Here is an 18,434-nt window from a genome sequence, read left to right on the forward strand (position 1 = left end):
TACCTTACAATCGTGTTGATGAGTTTTTCTAACTAATATTCTTGGTAAAAATTACAACCGTTTTCAACTTTATTCAATGTTTTCCATTAAATGTATTTTCTGCCTGTTCATGTTATGTGTGTATCAAGTAGTTTGAGCGCATTGTTAAACAGATGGTCTGATGAAAGAAATTTATGGTTGTTGAGTTTTGAGACAGACCAGCCGCTCATTTTATGGTGGTTTGGATTTGAGCTGTGAAGGCTGTGCTTTCTGCTTCAGGCCGAGCTCGGGCGGCCTTGCTTACCAAGCATGCACCAAGCTCTGGATAGAATCCCAGCCTTGCTTACCAAGCATGCACCAACTCTGGATAGAATCCTAGCATTGTAAATGGGGAATTACCAGCACCTGGATGTAGAGGCAGAAAGACTAGAAGTTCAAGAACACCCTGTGTAGCAGATTCCAGGCTAGCCTGTGCTATGTGAAACTTTGTTTCAAAAACAAAAAACCCACAACTTGTAATTGAGGCTTTCAAGCAAATATTAGAATTTTGGGAAATTTGTATATTCAACCATAAATGACAGCTTTCCGATACTCCGATGAAATGATTAATGATAGAAATGAAAGTGAATTTTAAATTTCATATATGAAAGTATATCAGCATTTGGAAGATTGACACAGGTCATTGAATAAGTATTTTCATTTTGTTAAATAGCCACTAAGATGGAAAATTGTTTGGAGTCCCTGAAAGTCATTAAAACTTTGGCTCTGTGAGTGGGAAAGTTCATCAGTTTCAGTTTCCCCATTGCAGTTGACTTTAGGAAACCTCCGATTTTGGTGTCTTGTCAAAGAAAATGAAGTACTCATATTTGTTGTTCAGTGTGTGCATAAAACTACATGTTCATCCTACATGTCAAACAGATGCTAATATATACATAATATATACATTATTATGTGAATTAGTATAAATATAAAATAAAAGTTCTTTTTGCTTAGAGATATAGTTATTAAAAATGTTTATGCTGTCAGATAATGGAATTCAATCTTAGATACATATTTTTAAACCGTATTTCTATATACTACTGATTACTGAAGATAGCATCTAAAAACACTTGATTACTGGAATTTCGATAATTTTTCAGAATGTAAACGTATCTGGATTATCTGTGGTGAGAACTGCAGTGATGTGTAGCCCAGTTGGTTTTTCTGTGCTTGTATGTGTTGTGAGCACTGTGTAGGGAGACAGCCTTGTCTCTAGGAAGTACTGACTTGATGTTCTCTCCAGCAGTGTCTTTGGAACAGTGCCTGTGGGTGCCTCTGCTCAGACACAACCTGCTTCAAGTGGTCCTGCTCCGTTTGGGGGTATGTGCTTTTTGTACAGAACCTGAATATGCCGTATGACATTCTTTTTAGGGAAGACAGTAAGAGAGCAATGTCTTGTTATCAAAAGGTTCACATTTCTGTCTTCAAAAATACAGTGAAGAAATTTTTTAAAAATCTTGAATATTAAATATTAGGATTTATAGCATATTTTATACTTCTTTAAAAGCTACGCCTTCTACGAATCCATTTGTTGCTGCTACTGGTCCTTCTGCGGCATCGTCTACAAACCCATTTCAGACCAATGCCAGAGGAGCAACAGGTAAGAAGAAAAGACAGAGTGAGGCATTAGAACCTCTGGGGAAAGGAGCTTATTGTAAAGACTTAAACATGAGGCCTCCTTCTTAGCCAACAGTAGTGTAAGAGAAAGGGTAGGAGACTTTATTCAGATACGTCATCTGAGCAGCTGGGGGTGCTGCTGTCTGTGTGCCTCTCATCCCAGGGCTTGGCAGACTGAGGCAGGAGGATAAAGAGTGTGAGGCCAGCCTCAGTTACATAGAAAGAACTTGTCTAAAATACAAAAAAGACAAATGCTACTGAAAATGTATAAAATTTAGGAATTAACATACTGGAGCTGAGAAATTGCGTTTCAACCCTCTTGACAGAACCGTTGGTTTCCAGGTAGGAAAGCTCAAATATGGGTGGAAGAGTGTGATTGACAAGGGTGGTTTGGTTTGCTTGCTGCCAGAATAGCTGTTAGTCATTCAGTATTAACAAAATACTACCTCAAAGCCCCATGAGATTATATTGGATGAACAAACCGTGTTATAGTTCTTTATTATTTTGTTATTTGTAATAATACTTTATTATTATATATAAATGCATTTATATAAAATTCTAATTAAATATCTCTAGTGCCTCTTTTTTAGGGCTCCTATTTTTTTGTTTTATTTTTTTAACTAAGAGCTGAGGATCAAACTCTGGGTCCTCCTGCATCCTGGGCATGCATTGTACCAACTAAACTATATATATATATATATATATGTGTGTGTGTATATATATATATATATATATATATCCCCACTTATTCTGGAGTTCAGTACTTGAATATTTTATTTCTCAGTACCTTTTTTCATTACTTTTGTTTATCCTCCCTCCCCCTTTTCTATACTTGTTACATACGCAAGCCAGTCACATTATTTATTATTGATTTTCTTCCATTTCTCTCTTACTGTCATTGCCTGGCATGGCATGGCAGCAGTTACAGGTGGTGTGGTCAGTCTAGACTTTGTAAGCTTTTTTCTGTGTTTCAGAGTAATGGACCGAGAGCTTCAACTCTAGTTGAAGCAAGTGTAGGTGTGAAGTTTTTTGTTTGTTTGTTTGTTTGTTTTGTTTTGTTTTTCAAAACAGGGTTTTTCTGTATAGCCCTGTTTGTCCTGGAACTCATTTTGTAGACCTGACTGGCCTCAAACTCAGAAATCCACCTGCCTCTGCCTCCCAAGTGCTGGGATTAAAGGCGTGCGCCGCCGCCGCCGCCGCCGCCACCACCACCACCACCACCACCACCACCACCACCACCACCACCACCACCACCCGGCAGGTGTGAAGTTTTAAGAGTATATCATCATAGGCTGGGCTGTGGTGACATATGCCTTAAGTTCCTATCACTCATGAGGCAGTGGCAGGAGTGTCTCTCTGAGTTTGAGGCCACCCTGGTCTACAGAGTTGAGTTCCAGAAAAGCCATGGCTACTCAGAGAAATCTATGCCTAAAATCCCCACCTTCCCAAAGAGTATATTATTATAATATACCTAAATCATTAAGAATTAGTAGTTAAGACAAATGTCTTTATTATTGGCAAGACTAAGGATTATGATAGTAGAGCTTCCATGGTGGTATTTTGTCTTTAAACCCAACCATGAGGGATAGACAGAGGATCAGGAATTGGAAGCCAGTCTAGACTACTATGGGGAGAATCTATTTAAACAGAGAAACAAGAATTAAACACTGCTGTATCACAAGTCTGAATAATAAGTATTATTTTCCATTTATACAAATATTTTAGTCATAATTTAAGTATTTGAAATTCCTATCGGATTTAATTAAAAAATGATTTGTTTAGGGACTGGTGGGGTTGCTAGGTATATAAAAGTGCTTCTTGCTAATCCATCGTGAACTGGAACTCAGATAGTAGAAAAAGAGAACCATTTTTCCTAATGTGTGCTTGCTGTATTAAAGTTACCACAGCACATTGTTCAGTTTATAGAGATAACCAAAAGAAGAGAAACTCAAATTACACCTTGCCTGACTAAATCTGTGCTTCTCTCTGGTGTGAGCAGTGCTCCCTGGGCAGCCAGACTGGCGTCAGAAGCTTTAAGTCACTGTGTGATTGTGTTGTACTGTGTGCATCAGAGTTAGGGGTCCCTCACGACCTCTTTACTGTCTTCTGGTTTTAAATAAGAAAGTTTTTGTTTGCTTGTTTTTTAAGATCTATTTGTTTTATTCAGACACCAGGAGAGGGCATCAGATCCCATTACAGATGGTTGTGAGCCACCATGTGGTTGCTGGGAATTGAACTCAGGACCTCTGAAGTCAGTGCTCTTAACCACTGAGTCATCTCTCCAGCCCAATATGAAAGTATTTTAGGAGCTAAGATTCTACATAGACTATAATACTATATGTAAAATCCATAGCTTATCTAAGCACTGTTTAATTTTAAAGTTTATCAGAAAGAAAATATTCTCTCTACAAAATTTTATTTCAAAGTAATTTTTTGTTTTGAGATAAAATTTCTTTGTGGAACCCTGACTGTCCTGGAACTTGGTATATAGCCTTGAACTCTCAGAAATCTGTATACCTCTGCCTTCTGAATACTCGTAATAAAGGCACGTGCCACAATGGCTGTCTATTTTAAAGTAATGTTTGCATTATAAGGTGTTTTGACACCTTTATCACACTGGATTCTTTCTTAGGTTATTATTGAATTGATTAAGCTGAAACAAATGTTGAAAGTGCAGTACTGCACAGCTTTGACAATGCACGATCCTCAAGAGCACCTAGTCTTTTGCAGCACTTGGATTACTTGAGGCCTCTTTCTTCTCAAAAATGTTAACTCTGTAAAAAAACTCCTTCAGATAGCTTTGGAAGAACAGTGTAACAGTTCTGTGCTCTTGAAGATTGAAAAATAAATATCAACCTAGGATGTCAACTCTGTGTTAGACTAAAGTACAGTAGTGGTTAATACTGGTTAACGCTCACTGTTCACTGAGAAGTTTTAAAAATAGTTTTATTATAGAGAAACTGGGGTGGGGGTGGGAGATGATAAATGGCCTGTAGCACTTGTGTGGAGATCAGAAAACCGCTTTTAGGATTAGTTCTTCTGTTGCAGGATCTAGGGACCGAAGCCAGGCTTCAGGCTTATGCAGCAAACACTTTCACCTGGTGATCCATATTGCCAGCTTTAAGAGGTTTTTAACTCATTAGTCAATAGAAAGAGTTCTGAGCTTTAGTAAGGGTATAGGGGGAACACTGAGATAGCACAGTTTAACAAGCTTTACCGATGCAAGAGTAGTCGAAGGAAGCCTTTGGATTTCTAAGAAGAGTAAAATACATTGACTAAACTTTATTACAGAACCCTTCCTTGTCAACTGTTTTTTTCTCTTAAACTTTTAAAAGTGTATGTGTGTGTGTGAGAGAGAGAGAGAGAGAGAGAGAGGGAGAGAGAGAGAGAGGGAGAGAGAGGTATGCTTGCATAGGGATCTTCATAAAGTGATTGGACAGTACAGTACTGGCTATCATCCTCAGGAATGCCATCCACTTCTTTTGGGACAGTCTCTTATTGGCCTGGAGCTCACCAGTTAGGCTACACTCACTGACCTATAAGCCATAGGGATTCTTGTGTCTCTGCTTACCCAGTCTGGAATTAACAGGGCATTTTGCTGAATGTACAGTGTAGTATAAAATCTGTTTAAATTGGCAAGAAAAATATTTCTTGCTTCCGTATAGTACATTAACTTATTGTTACACTTAATTTTTATAGCAGTTTTGTGCAAATACATAGATCCTATTATCTCTGTACCTCTCTTTCTCTTTGCAATGAGGAAACTGAAAGATGTAGAAAGTACCAGAACTAAGACACAGACTTCTCTCTTCCATCAGTGTGTGCCTCATTCAGATTTGTGCTAATCTAAAAAAGGATTGTAGTGCAAAATGCATAGAAATAACCCTAATTTAAACAAAACACCAGTTTTAGAATTTAGTAAGCCATGTTTTTTCCATTAGTTAAATATATGCATGTAATTCTGCCCTCTGGTACCCCTGGTGAGCTGTGCTCAGGACACATTTCTCCATTCTGTTGTCTATGATGCTTTAAGTAGACTAAAGCATATGCATGATTAATGATTTTTCTCCTCATAATGCTTAGCTCTTTTATCTTTAGATATTTCTAGTTATGTCTTGATTTTTTAAAAAATATTTATTGTATGTGTATGAGTACACTGTAGCAGTCTTCACATATACCAGGAAAGGGTATTAGATCCCAGTAGAGATGGTTGTGAGCCACCGTGTGTGTGTTTGGAATTAAACTCAGGACCTCCAGTAGTTGGTGCTCTTAAGCACTAAACCATCTCTATTCAGGGACTCTGTTTAAGATTTGGAGTTTCAGGTGATAAACATTTTTGGATTTGTCTCATGATGCTGTGTGTGTGTGTGTGTGTGTGTGTGTGTGTGTGTGTGTGGTGTGAGAGAGGTGGGGTGCTGCCCTGAATTTTACTTTGTAGCTGAGGCTGGCCTTGAACTACTGATCTTTCTGCTGTTGTCATGATTTCATATGTATGCCCATATCTGGTTCTTACTGTACCGTTTTTAGGGTTATGGTTGTATCTTCAAATGCTAAAGAAAGCTAAGATTATTTTTATTTTGAGACAGAGTGTCACTCTGCAAGCTTGGTTGGTCTGCAATTTGCTGTATAGATAAGGCTGATCTCATTCAAAGATAATCTTCCTCTCCATGCTGGAATTAAAAGGATGGGCTGCTGTGACCAACTACGGAGGATTTTTAAGAATGGATTTCATTAGTGTTTTTTCATTTGGCATTTATTTTTCTAAACTGTTAAAAGTGGCACATTCCAATGTCATGAATGTAATTGAAACATGAAGTCTGATGTTGGGGTGTGTTTCTATTGTATATTTCTGTGACACCTATGGGCAACTGTGTGTTCTAACTCTAGAAAGCTTTAATGAAACCAGTTAACTTTTATTTTAACAGTAGCTGTGTATAACTTAATTGACCTTGGTCTCTTTATGGCTTCCCATAAGGCCTTTCTGGAGCAATGCATTCTCAAGTGTTTCCTCACGCTCATTTTGGTAGGTGGCCACAACTAGATTTGTGTGGCAATATGTCTAGCTGCTTGTGGAAGCTTCTGCTAGTCTTTTGGATCCTTGCATGTGGAATTAAGTTACTTCCATGTTTTAATATGGAGTGGGCATGGATGTGTGGCATTAAGGTCACATTGTATTTAAAGTAACATGAGTATCCTATGGAATGATTTATGCTTTAATATTGAAAAGCATTGCTTACCTCCATGGTCACGGTAGAATGTTAATAGCTGTTTTGATCATTTTTCTTATGTTTAAATTCATAATACCTTTAAGTGATATCTTTCTGATGTACCAAATCATTTTCCTGCTTTAGCTCATCTGGAGTTTGGTTTTGCCTAACTGTCCAAGCTTTGCATTGAGTGCTTTAAACAGTGACTTGTCAGTTGCATTAGTGCATTTTGTCTGCAGTGAAACCCTCCTGTCTCCCTTGCAATGTGCTCAGACTTTTTTTCATTCACTTGCTTCCCAATAGCCTGGTCTTTCTTTTCTTTTCTCCTCTCCCCACCATAGTAAAAAGCTAAAAAAAAAAACCTATAGTCTAATTAGATTCGTTAAACCAATTTGCATTGTCACAAACATTAGAATTACTGTGGATAACGTATGTAACACTTTTCAGTTTGTTTTTAGGTAAAACATTCTTTGCTTTGAATTTGGTAAAATATTTGAAATTGGGAAACAAATTGATGGGCTTTTCAGTTTTTCCCCATATCCTTATTTTACTAAGTCCCTTCCTAGAACAAACATATCATTGGAAGATGCTATTTTAGGTATTTCTTACCAATAGCTGATACAGCATTCTGCTATTGCATGACACAATACTGGAATGGAACTAATTTCTTAGCCTTAGTGGTACATTTACCAACCTTTGTCCCTGTGCCTGTTGAGGCAGATCCAGAGAAGTTCCCAATTACGAGTCTTGTTCGGCAGAAGAGATATATGTGGTTGTTTATGTAAATGGGGGATGACATAGGCATATCACATAAACATTGGTGATTTCCATGTAGATTACCTGTTAAGGCACTACCCGTCAAACACAGTAAGCCAAAGAAGATCTACTAATATTGAACAGGGGACTCATGATAGTCTTCATCTCTTCTAAAAATGGTCTTTGCACTTATTTTCCAATTTTTGTGCATTTACACCAACATCTGTAGCTCACACTGTCCTCCATTCTCTTACAGTTGTGAAATGGGGGTGTAGAAGTATGAGTTTATATGTGTATATGTGTTGTGTGTATAAATATATATGTTTCTATATATTATGTGTATATACATATATAAAATATGTATATGCATATATAAGTAGTTAATAGGAACTTAATATATTCTTATACTTGTATTGGTGCTTTAAGTAGAATTTTTCTTTCTTTGTCTTTGGCTGTAGTTATACAAGTATAGTTTTGAATGTCCTGCCTTTCACCCTAGTTGTCCTATAAATTATGTAATTTTTAGTGAGCTCTTTGAAGAAGTCTTAAAATTTTTTCTATAGAAAAGTGAACCTTACACAATAGCAGGTACTTAGTAGTTAAAGTTTGCTTGTTTTGTTTTTTTTTTAACTGGATATAGGAAAAGAACCTAAAATCCAGGATGTATATAATGCTGTACACATGACAGTATGACTGGCTTCTGAAACCAGGCTGTTGTTTGACTTTATGTAATTGCTTATGGAAGTCTTCTTAGGATTTCAAATGACAACTTTAGTAGTTTTTCTCTCTGGTCATTGCATTTCAGAAGAAAACTTCCTAGGTTACCACAGACAGTGTTTAACTGTACTGACTTTGTCAGGATTTGTTGGTTTCAAATGCCCTTAATACGTGTCTTAGTCTTTTCAAGGTAAGTGCTTGTATGCCACACTGAGGACTGTTTGCGGTATCTCTGACCTACCCTTTCTTCTTCTATCAGCGGCAACCTTTGGCACCGCATCTATGAGTATGCCAGCAGGATTTGGCACTCCTGCCCAGTATAGTCTCCCTACCAGCTTTAGTGGCAGTTTCCAGCAGCCTGCCTTCCCAGCCCAAGCAGCTTTCCCTCAGCAGACAGCCTTTTCTCAACAGCCCAATGGTAAGTAAGCATGAACATTCGGCCAGCTGCACGATTTCAGTACTTTTACAGACTGCCTTAAGACTGCAGTCGTTTTATTTGCTCAGTGTTGACTACCTACACTAGAAGAGCCTTTGGCGATGTGGGTTTAAGGAGACTGTGGTTTAATACATTTCCTTGATGTTAGGAGACATCGGTGACTGTAAAAGTCTTCTCAAAGTCACCATGTCTTTTGTCTTACAAGTCCATCTTGTGTGTTCTCATGTTTCTTGACTTGAAGTGCAAATTGTGTAGTCCTGTAGACTTCGAGTATTAGTTTTATTTTCTTTTTCCATGGCAAATGGTTGCTGGTATGCTTTTAGGGTGGGCGTGTGTATTTTGACTAATTCTCTAAATAGGTGATAGTGCTGCGCTTTATTTATAATAGGCTAAAAGATTCCCTCAGCCTTTCTTTTTACCTATTTTTTTACTTGCTTAGCTTTGAAATCCATACATTTCAGAAATGTAGGTGGATCTCATGCCTTCAGTAGTTAGGAAATACAGTGCAGAGTGGTCATAAATGATGACGTTTCCTAAGAAATACTGTGGTATTGTGTAGAATCCATTTATTGTCCCAAATAGTCACATAGTCATCAGTTAAATCCTTGAAGGTAGAGTTAGATTACTTCAGAACTCTGAGGCCCTTAAATACATGTCATAGGAAGTTTGTCTCTGGTACCTAAAAAGACATGAGACCTAATGTGTTAATTTCGTTTTGTTTTTTTGGTTTTTTTTTCCCATCTGTTAAGAATTTTTATGAAACTTCTAATACTGAGATAGGCTCTTGGTGGCAGTGTAATTTATAACTGGTTGTTGTTCTCTCTCTTTCTCTCTTCCTCCCCCTCTCTTTCTCTCTTTTAAAAAAAAACCACAAGGTGCAGGTTTCGCCACGTTTGGACAAACAAAACCAGTGGTAACCCCTTTCGGTCAAGTAGCAGCTGCTGGAGTGTCTAGTAATCCTTTTATGGTAAGTGAATTTTAGAACCTTAGAGAAATGAGTTGTGTCTTCTTTTTAAACTAGGGAAGCCAGAGTGTGGCTGTAGTGTGGCTGTGTCTGCACAACCAACTTCCTGTTCTGTTCTGGGACGCTAGAGCGTATGTAGGCCCTTACAAGGCCTTGTAGACATTGTTGCAAATCAGAGAGCTAAGACCAGATTCGCTGTTTTATCATGAAATGCATGCACGCTTGTCAAATTATGCTTGAGGAGAAACTGCTAGATTTAGGGAAGAGGAGTCCTAAGAATGAAATTTTTTTATTTGAACTTACAAGTTCTTCTTTAAGTGCTAGGTTCCCCTTTAGGCATATTCAAGCCGTGCATGTGTGTGAAAGCTCTCATCTCATCCCATCCCGACATCATTTCTATCTGTTGACTTTGTCCTTGTGTTTGTTCCCGACAGACTGGTGCGCCGACAGGACAACTTCCAACAGGAAGCTCATCCACCAACCCTTTCTTATAGCCTTACTTAGACTCTGTACCGGAACGAACGTTTATGTGACCATATTACATCTCTTCGCCTCTTGCACTGTTGTCTTGTTTCACTGATCTTAGCTTTAAACATGAAAGAAGTCCTTAAAATGCCTGCACTGTGTATTAAACACCAGGTAATATGTGCAAAACAGAGGGCTCAGCAACAACTTTTCACTTGTGAATTGGCAGGAAAAGGTAGCGGCATCATGTAAGTTAAAAATTGGCTAATGTTAAGTTATTGCAGATCCCACATTCATTATGCTGCAGTACTGTACATATTTTTCTTAGAAATTAGCTATTTGTGCATATCAGTATTTGTAACTTTAACACATTGTTATGTGAGAAATGTTACTGGGGAAATAGATGAGCCACTTTTAAGGTGCTGTCATATAGCTTGGAATGAATGATTAAAATCATTTGAAGCATTGCTTCTGGGAAATTCAAATTGGAAGGTTTTATTCATTCTTGAATTTTTCCTTCTCAAGAGCTCTTCTATTCATACACGGCTAAGTTCTTTAAAGATGTGGAGGACACCTGTCTGCGGAATAAAGCTGATCATGTTTTGCTACAGTTTGCAGGTGAACAAAATAAATCTTAGAAAATATGCTATTGTTTTTGTGTTCTTGCTGCAATGCCTTTACCAAAGTGGCCTTAAATGTAATGAGTAGTGAGTTGAGAACATCTTGAACTCTTAAAGACTTCTAGTGACTAACTTTTTTTAAAAGGCCATGTAGAAAATTTATTAAAACTACTAGGACTGCTATATTCAGGAATGTGACAGTGGAAAAGCATTTAAATGTAGCTTGTCAGATTCACCATGCTACTTCTAATTTCTCTGCAACTTCTTAATTTTGTGAAATTTGTAAATATGGAGAATTTGCATGTATGTGTATTTACAAATATTTTTTAAAGATCTTGAATTCTCAGACTGCAAAAGGCCTACTTTAACTATTTTCCCCTCTGTTTTCATTGTCTTTGAATGTATTGGAAGCAGACATGCATTGACTGTGACATGGTTGCACCTGAGGTTCCCCCCTCACTTTCTGGACAGACTGATACTATCTATCAAACATTTGTTTCTGTTGGTTTGGGGATAAAGAAAAAGGAACCCAATGTTACCTTAAAGTGATGAAATACTTGTGTAAAAAGGTAGCAATACTAATTTTAGTTTATCTTTTTGTTAATATTCAAATGAACTGTTTAAATATTTATATGTAGTAATGCCTCGTTCATCCCAGGATAATCTGGCCCTTTCATCAAAACCAAATACAACTAAGAATTGAAATGATTAAAAAGAAATCTTTGAACAATACCCCTAAGTTATGAATTTTGTATGTAGAGTATATGCATTTCTTTGAATGTGTTTAATAGTTTGGTAACTTGATTTATTGGTCCATAGCATATTAATGTTAACGAAAGGAAGGGTCCAGAACAAGGATGGAAAGCACGTCCTGCCAAAGGCTCCGTAGGGACAGCCAGCCCAGTTGAGAAGTAGTAACTCTGTGCCATCAAAAAAGCTGAAATTGCATACACAGTATGTAATGCCTGTTAGAAAGTAACTTAAAAAAATTTTAAAGCATTGGTTTAAGTGATATAAGCATCACTTTTCTCACATGTTGTATTTATAGTGGATGTATTTTTGCAGTGATGGCTGTCTATTCTCATACTCTAAAGTCGCGGTGTTTACTTTAAGCACTGCAGTTGGGTGCCATCCTTACTGGGAAGTTGTGCTTTGTATGTACTTGACAGGTGACGTGCCTGAGACTTAGTCCCCTCTGACCAACCTGCCACTGAGAATCTAGCTGGTGTTGTTGAGGCTTGCCTGCATTTTGGGCATAGTCTTGAACTCTTTGTACATTTTGGGGATCTCATCTGTTTTCATGGAGGGAAAACTTAAATCTTTAAACTTTGGTTTGAGATTGTGTCAGATCCAAATCAATTCATATGTACAAGTTAAACTATATAATTATAGGCCATTACCCAGATGACCCACCAGGCTTTCCATCTATTGAGTAAATTAAACAGTTATCAAAATAACTTTAAAGACTATTTTTTCAAAAAGCTCTGAGGTGTATAATGAAGTGGGGGTGGAGGGACTGTTCTGACTTCCAGTGAGTGCCTATAGTAAAAATAGAAGTTCTTAGGTTCAGAGCAGTTCCAGTGTCACAGTGGGTCTTCGCATGGTTTTTGTCTTTTAAAATTCCCCATCTTTTAGGCTTAAATTTGGGGTTGCTTCTAGTTTTCGGCACTGTGTTGAGCATTGAAAGGGTAGTGCTCAGAGTGATGGCTGAGGGTCTTCACAGTGTGGGCTCAGTGCTCACAGCACACTTCCTGCTCTGTCTCTCATCAGAAGTGAAGTTCTGTGTTGATAAATTTAAAATCATCTTGGTCTTTATGATTTAAGGAATGTTTTATTTTAGACTTTTTTTTTTTTAAATAGAGGTTAGTTTGTCATCTCCCATAAGATCATTTGTTCTGTAAATTAAATACCCGTTCTATGGGGGGTACTTGGTAACTCTTCCCGTCAGTTGCAAAGTGGAGAGAGTGGCTGGCTGTGTACAGACAGTCACTGTGCTGGCATTTATGAAACAAGCTGTTTCACAGTCATAGTTCTTATAACTGTTGATGGTCCCGGCAGGAGCTTTAGTTTATGAGACTTGACGCTTTCATAAGGTTAGTATATTACAAATAAATACAGAGGGATTTCTAAAGCACACCTTTTAGATTTGACTGTAATAGCCCTATTACTTGTTACCATAGATATTTGATGTAAAATAACTTCCAAAATGACAACAAACACTATTTATATTTTGCCCACCTTTTCAATGTCAGGCTTAATAGAAACTGAAGATAGTCATACTACTTGCATTCAGACTTTTCAGGTACCACAGCAGGGAGGCACTGGAAACTGTACTTGTGGAATCCAGATGGTGAGAAAGGCACAAACCACCTTAGAATTAGTAGAAAAGCAGCTAGACCTGGTACAGGTATTCAGGGTCCCCAGATAACATTTTGAGAACACAGCACTTTAAATTTGTGTGTTCCTGATATATTTACCTCTGTCTGGGGAAACCTTGCTCCTTCTGAACTTAAGGGGTTGTTTCCTTTGGTGAAATTCCAGTTGAAATCATTGTTAAATATTTTAAAGAACTAATGGTAATGGTGTGGGTGTGGTGTTTTTTTACACCCTAAGTGGTTTTCTTCTATCAGCTCATGTATTGGCATAGAACAGGTAAGCTAGCAACAGTTTTTATCCTTGGGAGACAGTACTGTTGGGTTGAAGTGTGCTTTCATAGTTAGGTGTTAGTAGACCCGTCTCTTTACCAAGTTACTCACTTCCTGTATTCTCAAAAATACTTAAATCATGTAACATGAATTCTTTTACACTGTGATGAAAGTACTATTTGCTCCGTAGAGTCTTGTTTTGTTTGCTTTTTTAAATGGCAGGATCTTTACATAGCCCTGGCTGTCCTGGAACTCCAGCCTCAGACTCACAGAAATCATCTGCCTCTGCCACCACACCCAGCCAGCCCACTGTAGAGTAGTGGGGTGAGATGGAACAGCTTGGCACCTCAGGCTGACAGTGGCACATTGCATGGGACGGCTTACCTTTATTTATGTAGTCTGTTCCCCCTACAGTTTCAAAATTTGCTTTTTTAAAGGTAATTAAAAGTTTGTATAAATTAGCTTATTGTATTGAATTTATCAGTTAGTTGAACCTTGTGTATTTTAAAGCGGTGTTATTACTTTGCTTTTTGTATGGTTGTGTTTGAACAAATGAAGATGTGAGCGTAACCAGGCCTGTGTGGTGGGTGTTTCACAGCCATCTCTGAAGAAAAGATGAAGGAACCAGCTTTGTAGTAGCAGGCTTATTTTTACTAGTGGTCTGGGGTCTTGAAATGCTGCCATTGAAACGAACAGGAGTGGATCTGCTGAGCCTGCGCTAGACAGCTGCAGCATAGCCCTGGTGTGTGACCCCAGAACTGACTAGGTTTACTGCTCCTTTCATGACTACATCCGGGCTTTGAAAACCTTCAGTTTATATTTTTAATGATGCATTCTATAAGCTTATTTCTGAAAGTTCACTATAATTTGGAAATGTCCAAGTGCTGGGAAAGATTGGGGCAGATGCTAGTCTTCCCCGGTGTGGGGCTGTACAGGTGCTTGCTGTCTGCAGATGTGCCGGTAGAGAACTCCTAGAACTGGGTTCAGATCCCACAGGAGCAGAGCATGCGCTTGCAAAGGGCTCCTGACTCCATGTCCTTCCTCGGGCAGCTTTGCTTCCTTCCGTTTTAGGAGTTTGGGTTAGTGTTTCCAGTGAAGACTTCTGCCGAGAAGGTCTATCTGATATCTTACCCATTCTGCATGGTTTATGCCTGTAGTTGAGCCCATTGTTGTGAAATCTGTCCTTGTCCAGTACCTAGATCTGTGGAGGTCAATGAAAACGGAATGTTTGATTCAGAATTTCATAAAAAGAAAATCCTAGACAGAACATTTTAATTGCCTATAGACATGCCCATTAGTTAATTTTTAAATTGTTTTGTTCTCCAGAGTCTTGAGCACTTGTTGTCTGAGTCACAATCTTAAACAAGTAGCCTTCTGATTATAACACTTGAGGTAGGGAAGGTTATAAACTACTGTTCCACAGTGTTCCTAGAAAGTGGTGAATAGAGCCAGATTTTTACAGACTTAGAAGTCTTTATATGTTCTAAATAACATGCTTAGGAGTTTTACACAGGGTAGAAGGTAAATGCAGAATGTTTCCCTCTGCACGTCAGGGGGCTACTTCCTCTTCCTTGTCTTCGTAGTGTTGAGGAATGCTTTCTATTATGTCTGTCTACACATCTGTGCATGCCTTTCATGGTTCTGCCTTTTAAAAATGCAGACTTTTCAGCTTTCTCCTTTGTTTTAACGTGGACACCTTTCCATTTGCCATGTGCAGCACTATCTCATTGTGTGAATGGCATCAGGATCCAGGAGTGGATGTCCTTTGCAGGAACATTTTTGCACGTATATGCATATACATATATACATGTTTATATGCATATGTATACACACATATATTACATACATGTGCATGCTTACATGGAAATTCTTGATTTTGGCAGATAGGGAACTTTCAACAAAACAGATAATTCTATTTTGAGGCTCATCAGCTATTTATATATGGTATTTTATTTCTTCCTGAGAAAAATTTCAGGTCTTTCAAATAGTTGTAAAATGCCAGCATTTACATTAAACTGTGTGGGCAGTCAGTGCACTCACTGAGAGACTATGGAATCTCATGTCTTATTTTATATCTTACTCTTTCTGTCACCCCTACCTGTGACCCTAAAGTTTCTAAAAGAACAGCTTGAAAGCTTCCTCTTCCAGTTTGTCAGTATTGTGAATCTCCTCATTCCCACGAGCTTGGAATGAATGAACCCTATATTTATGAAAGAAAGTACAAGTCTATTTTTTCACAACTAGAGTCTTCAGAATTAGCTTTTGCTTTGGGAAACAACTCATAAAAGTTTTGGGTTTTGGCTTCTTACCGAAATATGCATTTAGTACTAGTTGTACATAGAACTTGCTTCCTAGAAAAGTTTGTTTTTCATGAGGAACACTTACCTACTAACTGACTTGAAAACCCCTCTGCATGTGGAGGGTAGGAGTGAGGGAAGTTCAAAGGGCAGTAGTCAGGGGCTGGCTTCTGTGGGCTGTGTTTGGAAAATGTTGACATGCTGAGGTCTTTGAGGCTCAGTTTTGGTGCAGGAAGTGGTTTTAGATACTGATTTTGATAATTGTTTCTTTTCTCTTTTGGAGATGCTGAGGATTGAACCCTCAGTGTTGCACATGAATGCTCTACAACTAAGTCCAGCTAATTTCTTGTTCATTGTAAAATATTGTTGAAATAATTTTTTAAAATAAAGATATGACTTTGTGTACCCTTTGGGATGGCCTCTTCAATTGTGTCATAGTATAACAAGATGCCTGGGAGATGGAAAGATGCTCCTCTATCTGTGTCTGCTTCCAACAGAAATGTCCTTTTCTCTGATTAGTTTTACCAAGCTTCTGGATATAGAATGTTTGTTGATAGAATTTGGTATCTTTATTGAGTATGTATTTCGTTGAAAAAAACAAAAACAAAACAACCCCCTCCTCCAAAACCAAACATAGTAGAGTTTATCCTGGTCGAGATACAGTACAGTGAGGGATACTTGGGATAAAAGCTGATGGAGGCTGGTGCCGAAGTAGAGCACTGGCAAGTGGCATCTATAAAAAGAAATATCCAACTGAGTCCTGAAGTCAATGAAGAAAGATGTAGTTCAAAGTCCAGAGCTGCACAAGCGTGGGGGTCAGGTTAGTGTAGAAATCTAGGGCTTGGAGGAACTCTGAGTTAATTATAAAGCATGGGGAAAATGAAGGCTACAGGCACAATTACAAGGCCAGGCTTCCTAGTCATGTCAATAAAAGAGTGAAGATAGCTTGACTTACAATTTTGATATATGAAGAGTAAGGTGGGGGTGGGTTAAGAAGAAACCCAATGAGGCAAGAAGTTGGAAGGCTGTGTTAACTTTGTGAAACATCTCGGTATCTTGATTTTATAATTTAGAGACTCCCGAGCACCTCACAGTTGTGCCGAAAACCAAGTGAATGAAAAAGAATCCTGAAAGGATCAGGAGAAAGTAAAGGTGATAATGCAGACACCTCCTCTCTGACCCCAGAAGCACTGTGCCTGCAGCGTCCTGGAACCAGAGCTTCTAACCAATAGAGAGGGAGAACTGTCCCGGAAACAGCATTCTCTGTCTCCTAGAAACAACATTTGGGAACACAGAGACAGATACGCTCAGATAAGTGAAGACAAAGAATGTGTTTCCTCTAAACATTCACTGCTAGAAAGGCTGAAGGCTAACATGAAACAGATCTTTGGGAAGTAATTTTTGGCGCCCAGAAAGGTAAACGTGAGAAAGACTATTTTCTAGGCCTCAAAGGAGTAGGTGTATGAAAGTGAGTAGGCCAGTGGTAGGATGTTTGAGAACCACATTGAGTTACAGGTGCCAGGAGGGTTGGCATGAAAACTACTAACTTGATACAGAACTTGGAAAAAACTTTTGAAGATGGAAGAAGGTGCAGTCCACTGTATCACCCATTCCTGGGTATGGTGCTTTGAATGAAATCTGCCCCACTCCCCATAGGTCCATAAGGAGTGGCATATTGGAAGGTGTGGCCTTGTTGGAGGAAGTGTGTCACTGGGGGTGGCCTTTGATGTTGCAGATGCTCAAACTAGGTTCAGTGTCACTATGCTATCTTCCTGCTGCCCACAAATCTCAGCTGCCTCTCCAGCACCATGTCTGCCCGTGTGCTGCCATGCTTCTGGCCATGATGAACCCTGGACTTAACCTCTGAACTGTAAGCCAGCCCCAGTTAAATGCTTTCCTTTGTAAGAGTTGCTGTGGTCCCAGTGTCTCTTCACAGCAATAGAAACCGTAAAACAGGGAGGTGCTAAAATGTTCTGGAATTAAATAGATCTTGTGAATAGACTGAAATTGAGATTTATTCCGTGTACTATAACTATATGTCATGTATTTTGGTTATAATTGAAAGGAAATTTCTATAGTATAAAAATAGTCATTACATTTATGTATCATGTGCGTGGGGTGGGTGAATGCTCGTGCATGCACTTGCCATGGTACATACATGGGAAGGTCAGAGAATAGCCTACAGGTGTGAGTTGTCTCCTGTGACCATATAGATCACATCAAGCTTGCAGCAAACACTGAGCCATCTCTCTGGCTCTATATCTCACCTTGAAATGCTAAGGTAAAATAACTATATATGATTAGAACACCCCAATATTTACTCTCCTATACTGAAGCATGCAGCCTTCACTTGAATATCTGCCAAGGTGAATGCACACCAAATTGTAGGCACTTGAATACATACTTTTAAGCAAGTGAACAAGAGGATGGCTGAATTACAAATCTTATGTTTCTTTGACTCATTTCCTGGGATAGTGAGATTACGGAAACTGGGTCACTGTGACTCAGTTCCCAGTTGTGATGTGCTGCCGGCCTTGGAAATGATCCTTCTGTTTCCCATCACAAAGGCTTCTTCGGCCATCCACTTGTCCATCATAGCCCACGTCCATATGTAATGAGATGGGCAGCTGGCTCAGTAGTGATTACATTCCAGCATTTGGCTGGTGATCTGCTTGAGATTTCATATAGGAAG

The 18,434-nt window shown here is 38.6% G+C and overlaps 1 protein-coding gene across 21 annotated transcripts in view; it reads left to right on the forward strand.

The window, feature by feature from the left end:
* The window catches only part of Agfg1 (ArfGAP with FG repeats 1), a 61,985-nt gene extending 45,833 nt beyond the window's left edge, over positions 1–16,152 (forward strand). For 3 of the 21 annotated variants that reach the window (XR_003952111.1, XM_006496440.4, NM_001368850.1), the window contains 5 exons: positions 1,262–1,338; positions 1,526–1,618; positions 8,575–8,733; positions 9,627–9,718; positions 10,150–16,152. Coding sequence is in view for 16 of the 21 variants with exons in the window: in XM_006496440.4 (XP_006496503.1) it covers positions 1,262–1,338; positions 1,526–1,618; positions 8,575–8,733; positions 9,627–9,718; positions 10,150–10,209 (481 nt within the window). In the remaining 5 variants the exon portion in view is untranslated. Of the gene's footprint in view, positions 1–1,261; positions 1,339–1,525; positions 1,619–6,610; positions 6,659–8,574; positions 8,734–9,626; positions 9,719–10,149 lie in introns of all 21 variants that reach the window. The other 18 variants (XR_001781822.2, XM_030249680.1, NM_010472.3 and 15 more) reach the window with 11 other exon arrangements.
* The last annotated feature ends 2,282 nt before the right edge of the window (positions 16,153–18,434 follow it).

This window comes from Mus musculus, chromosome 1, assembly GCF_000001635.26.
Source record: "Mus musculus strain C57BL/6J chromosome 1, GRCm38.p6 C57BL/6J".
NCBI lineage: Eukaryota > Metazoa > Chordata > Mammalia > Rodentia > Muridae > Mus > Mus musculus.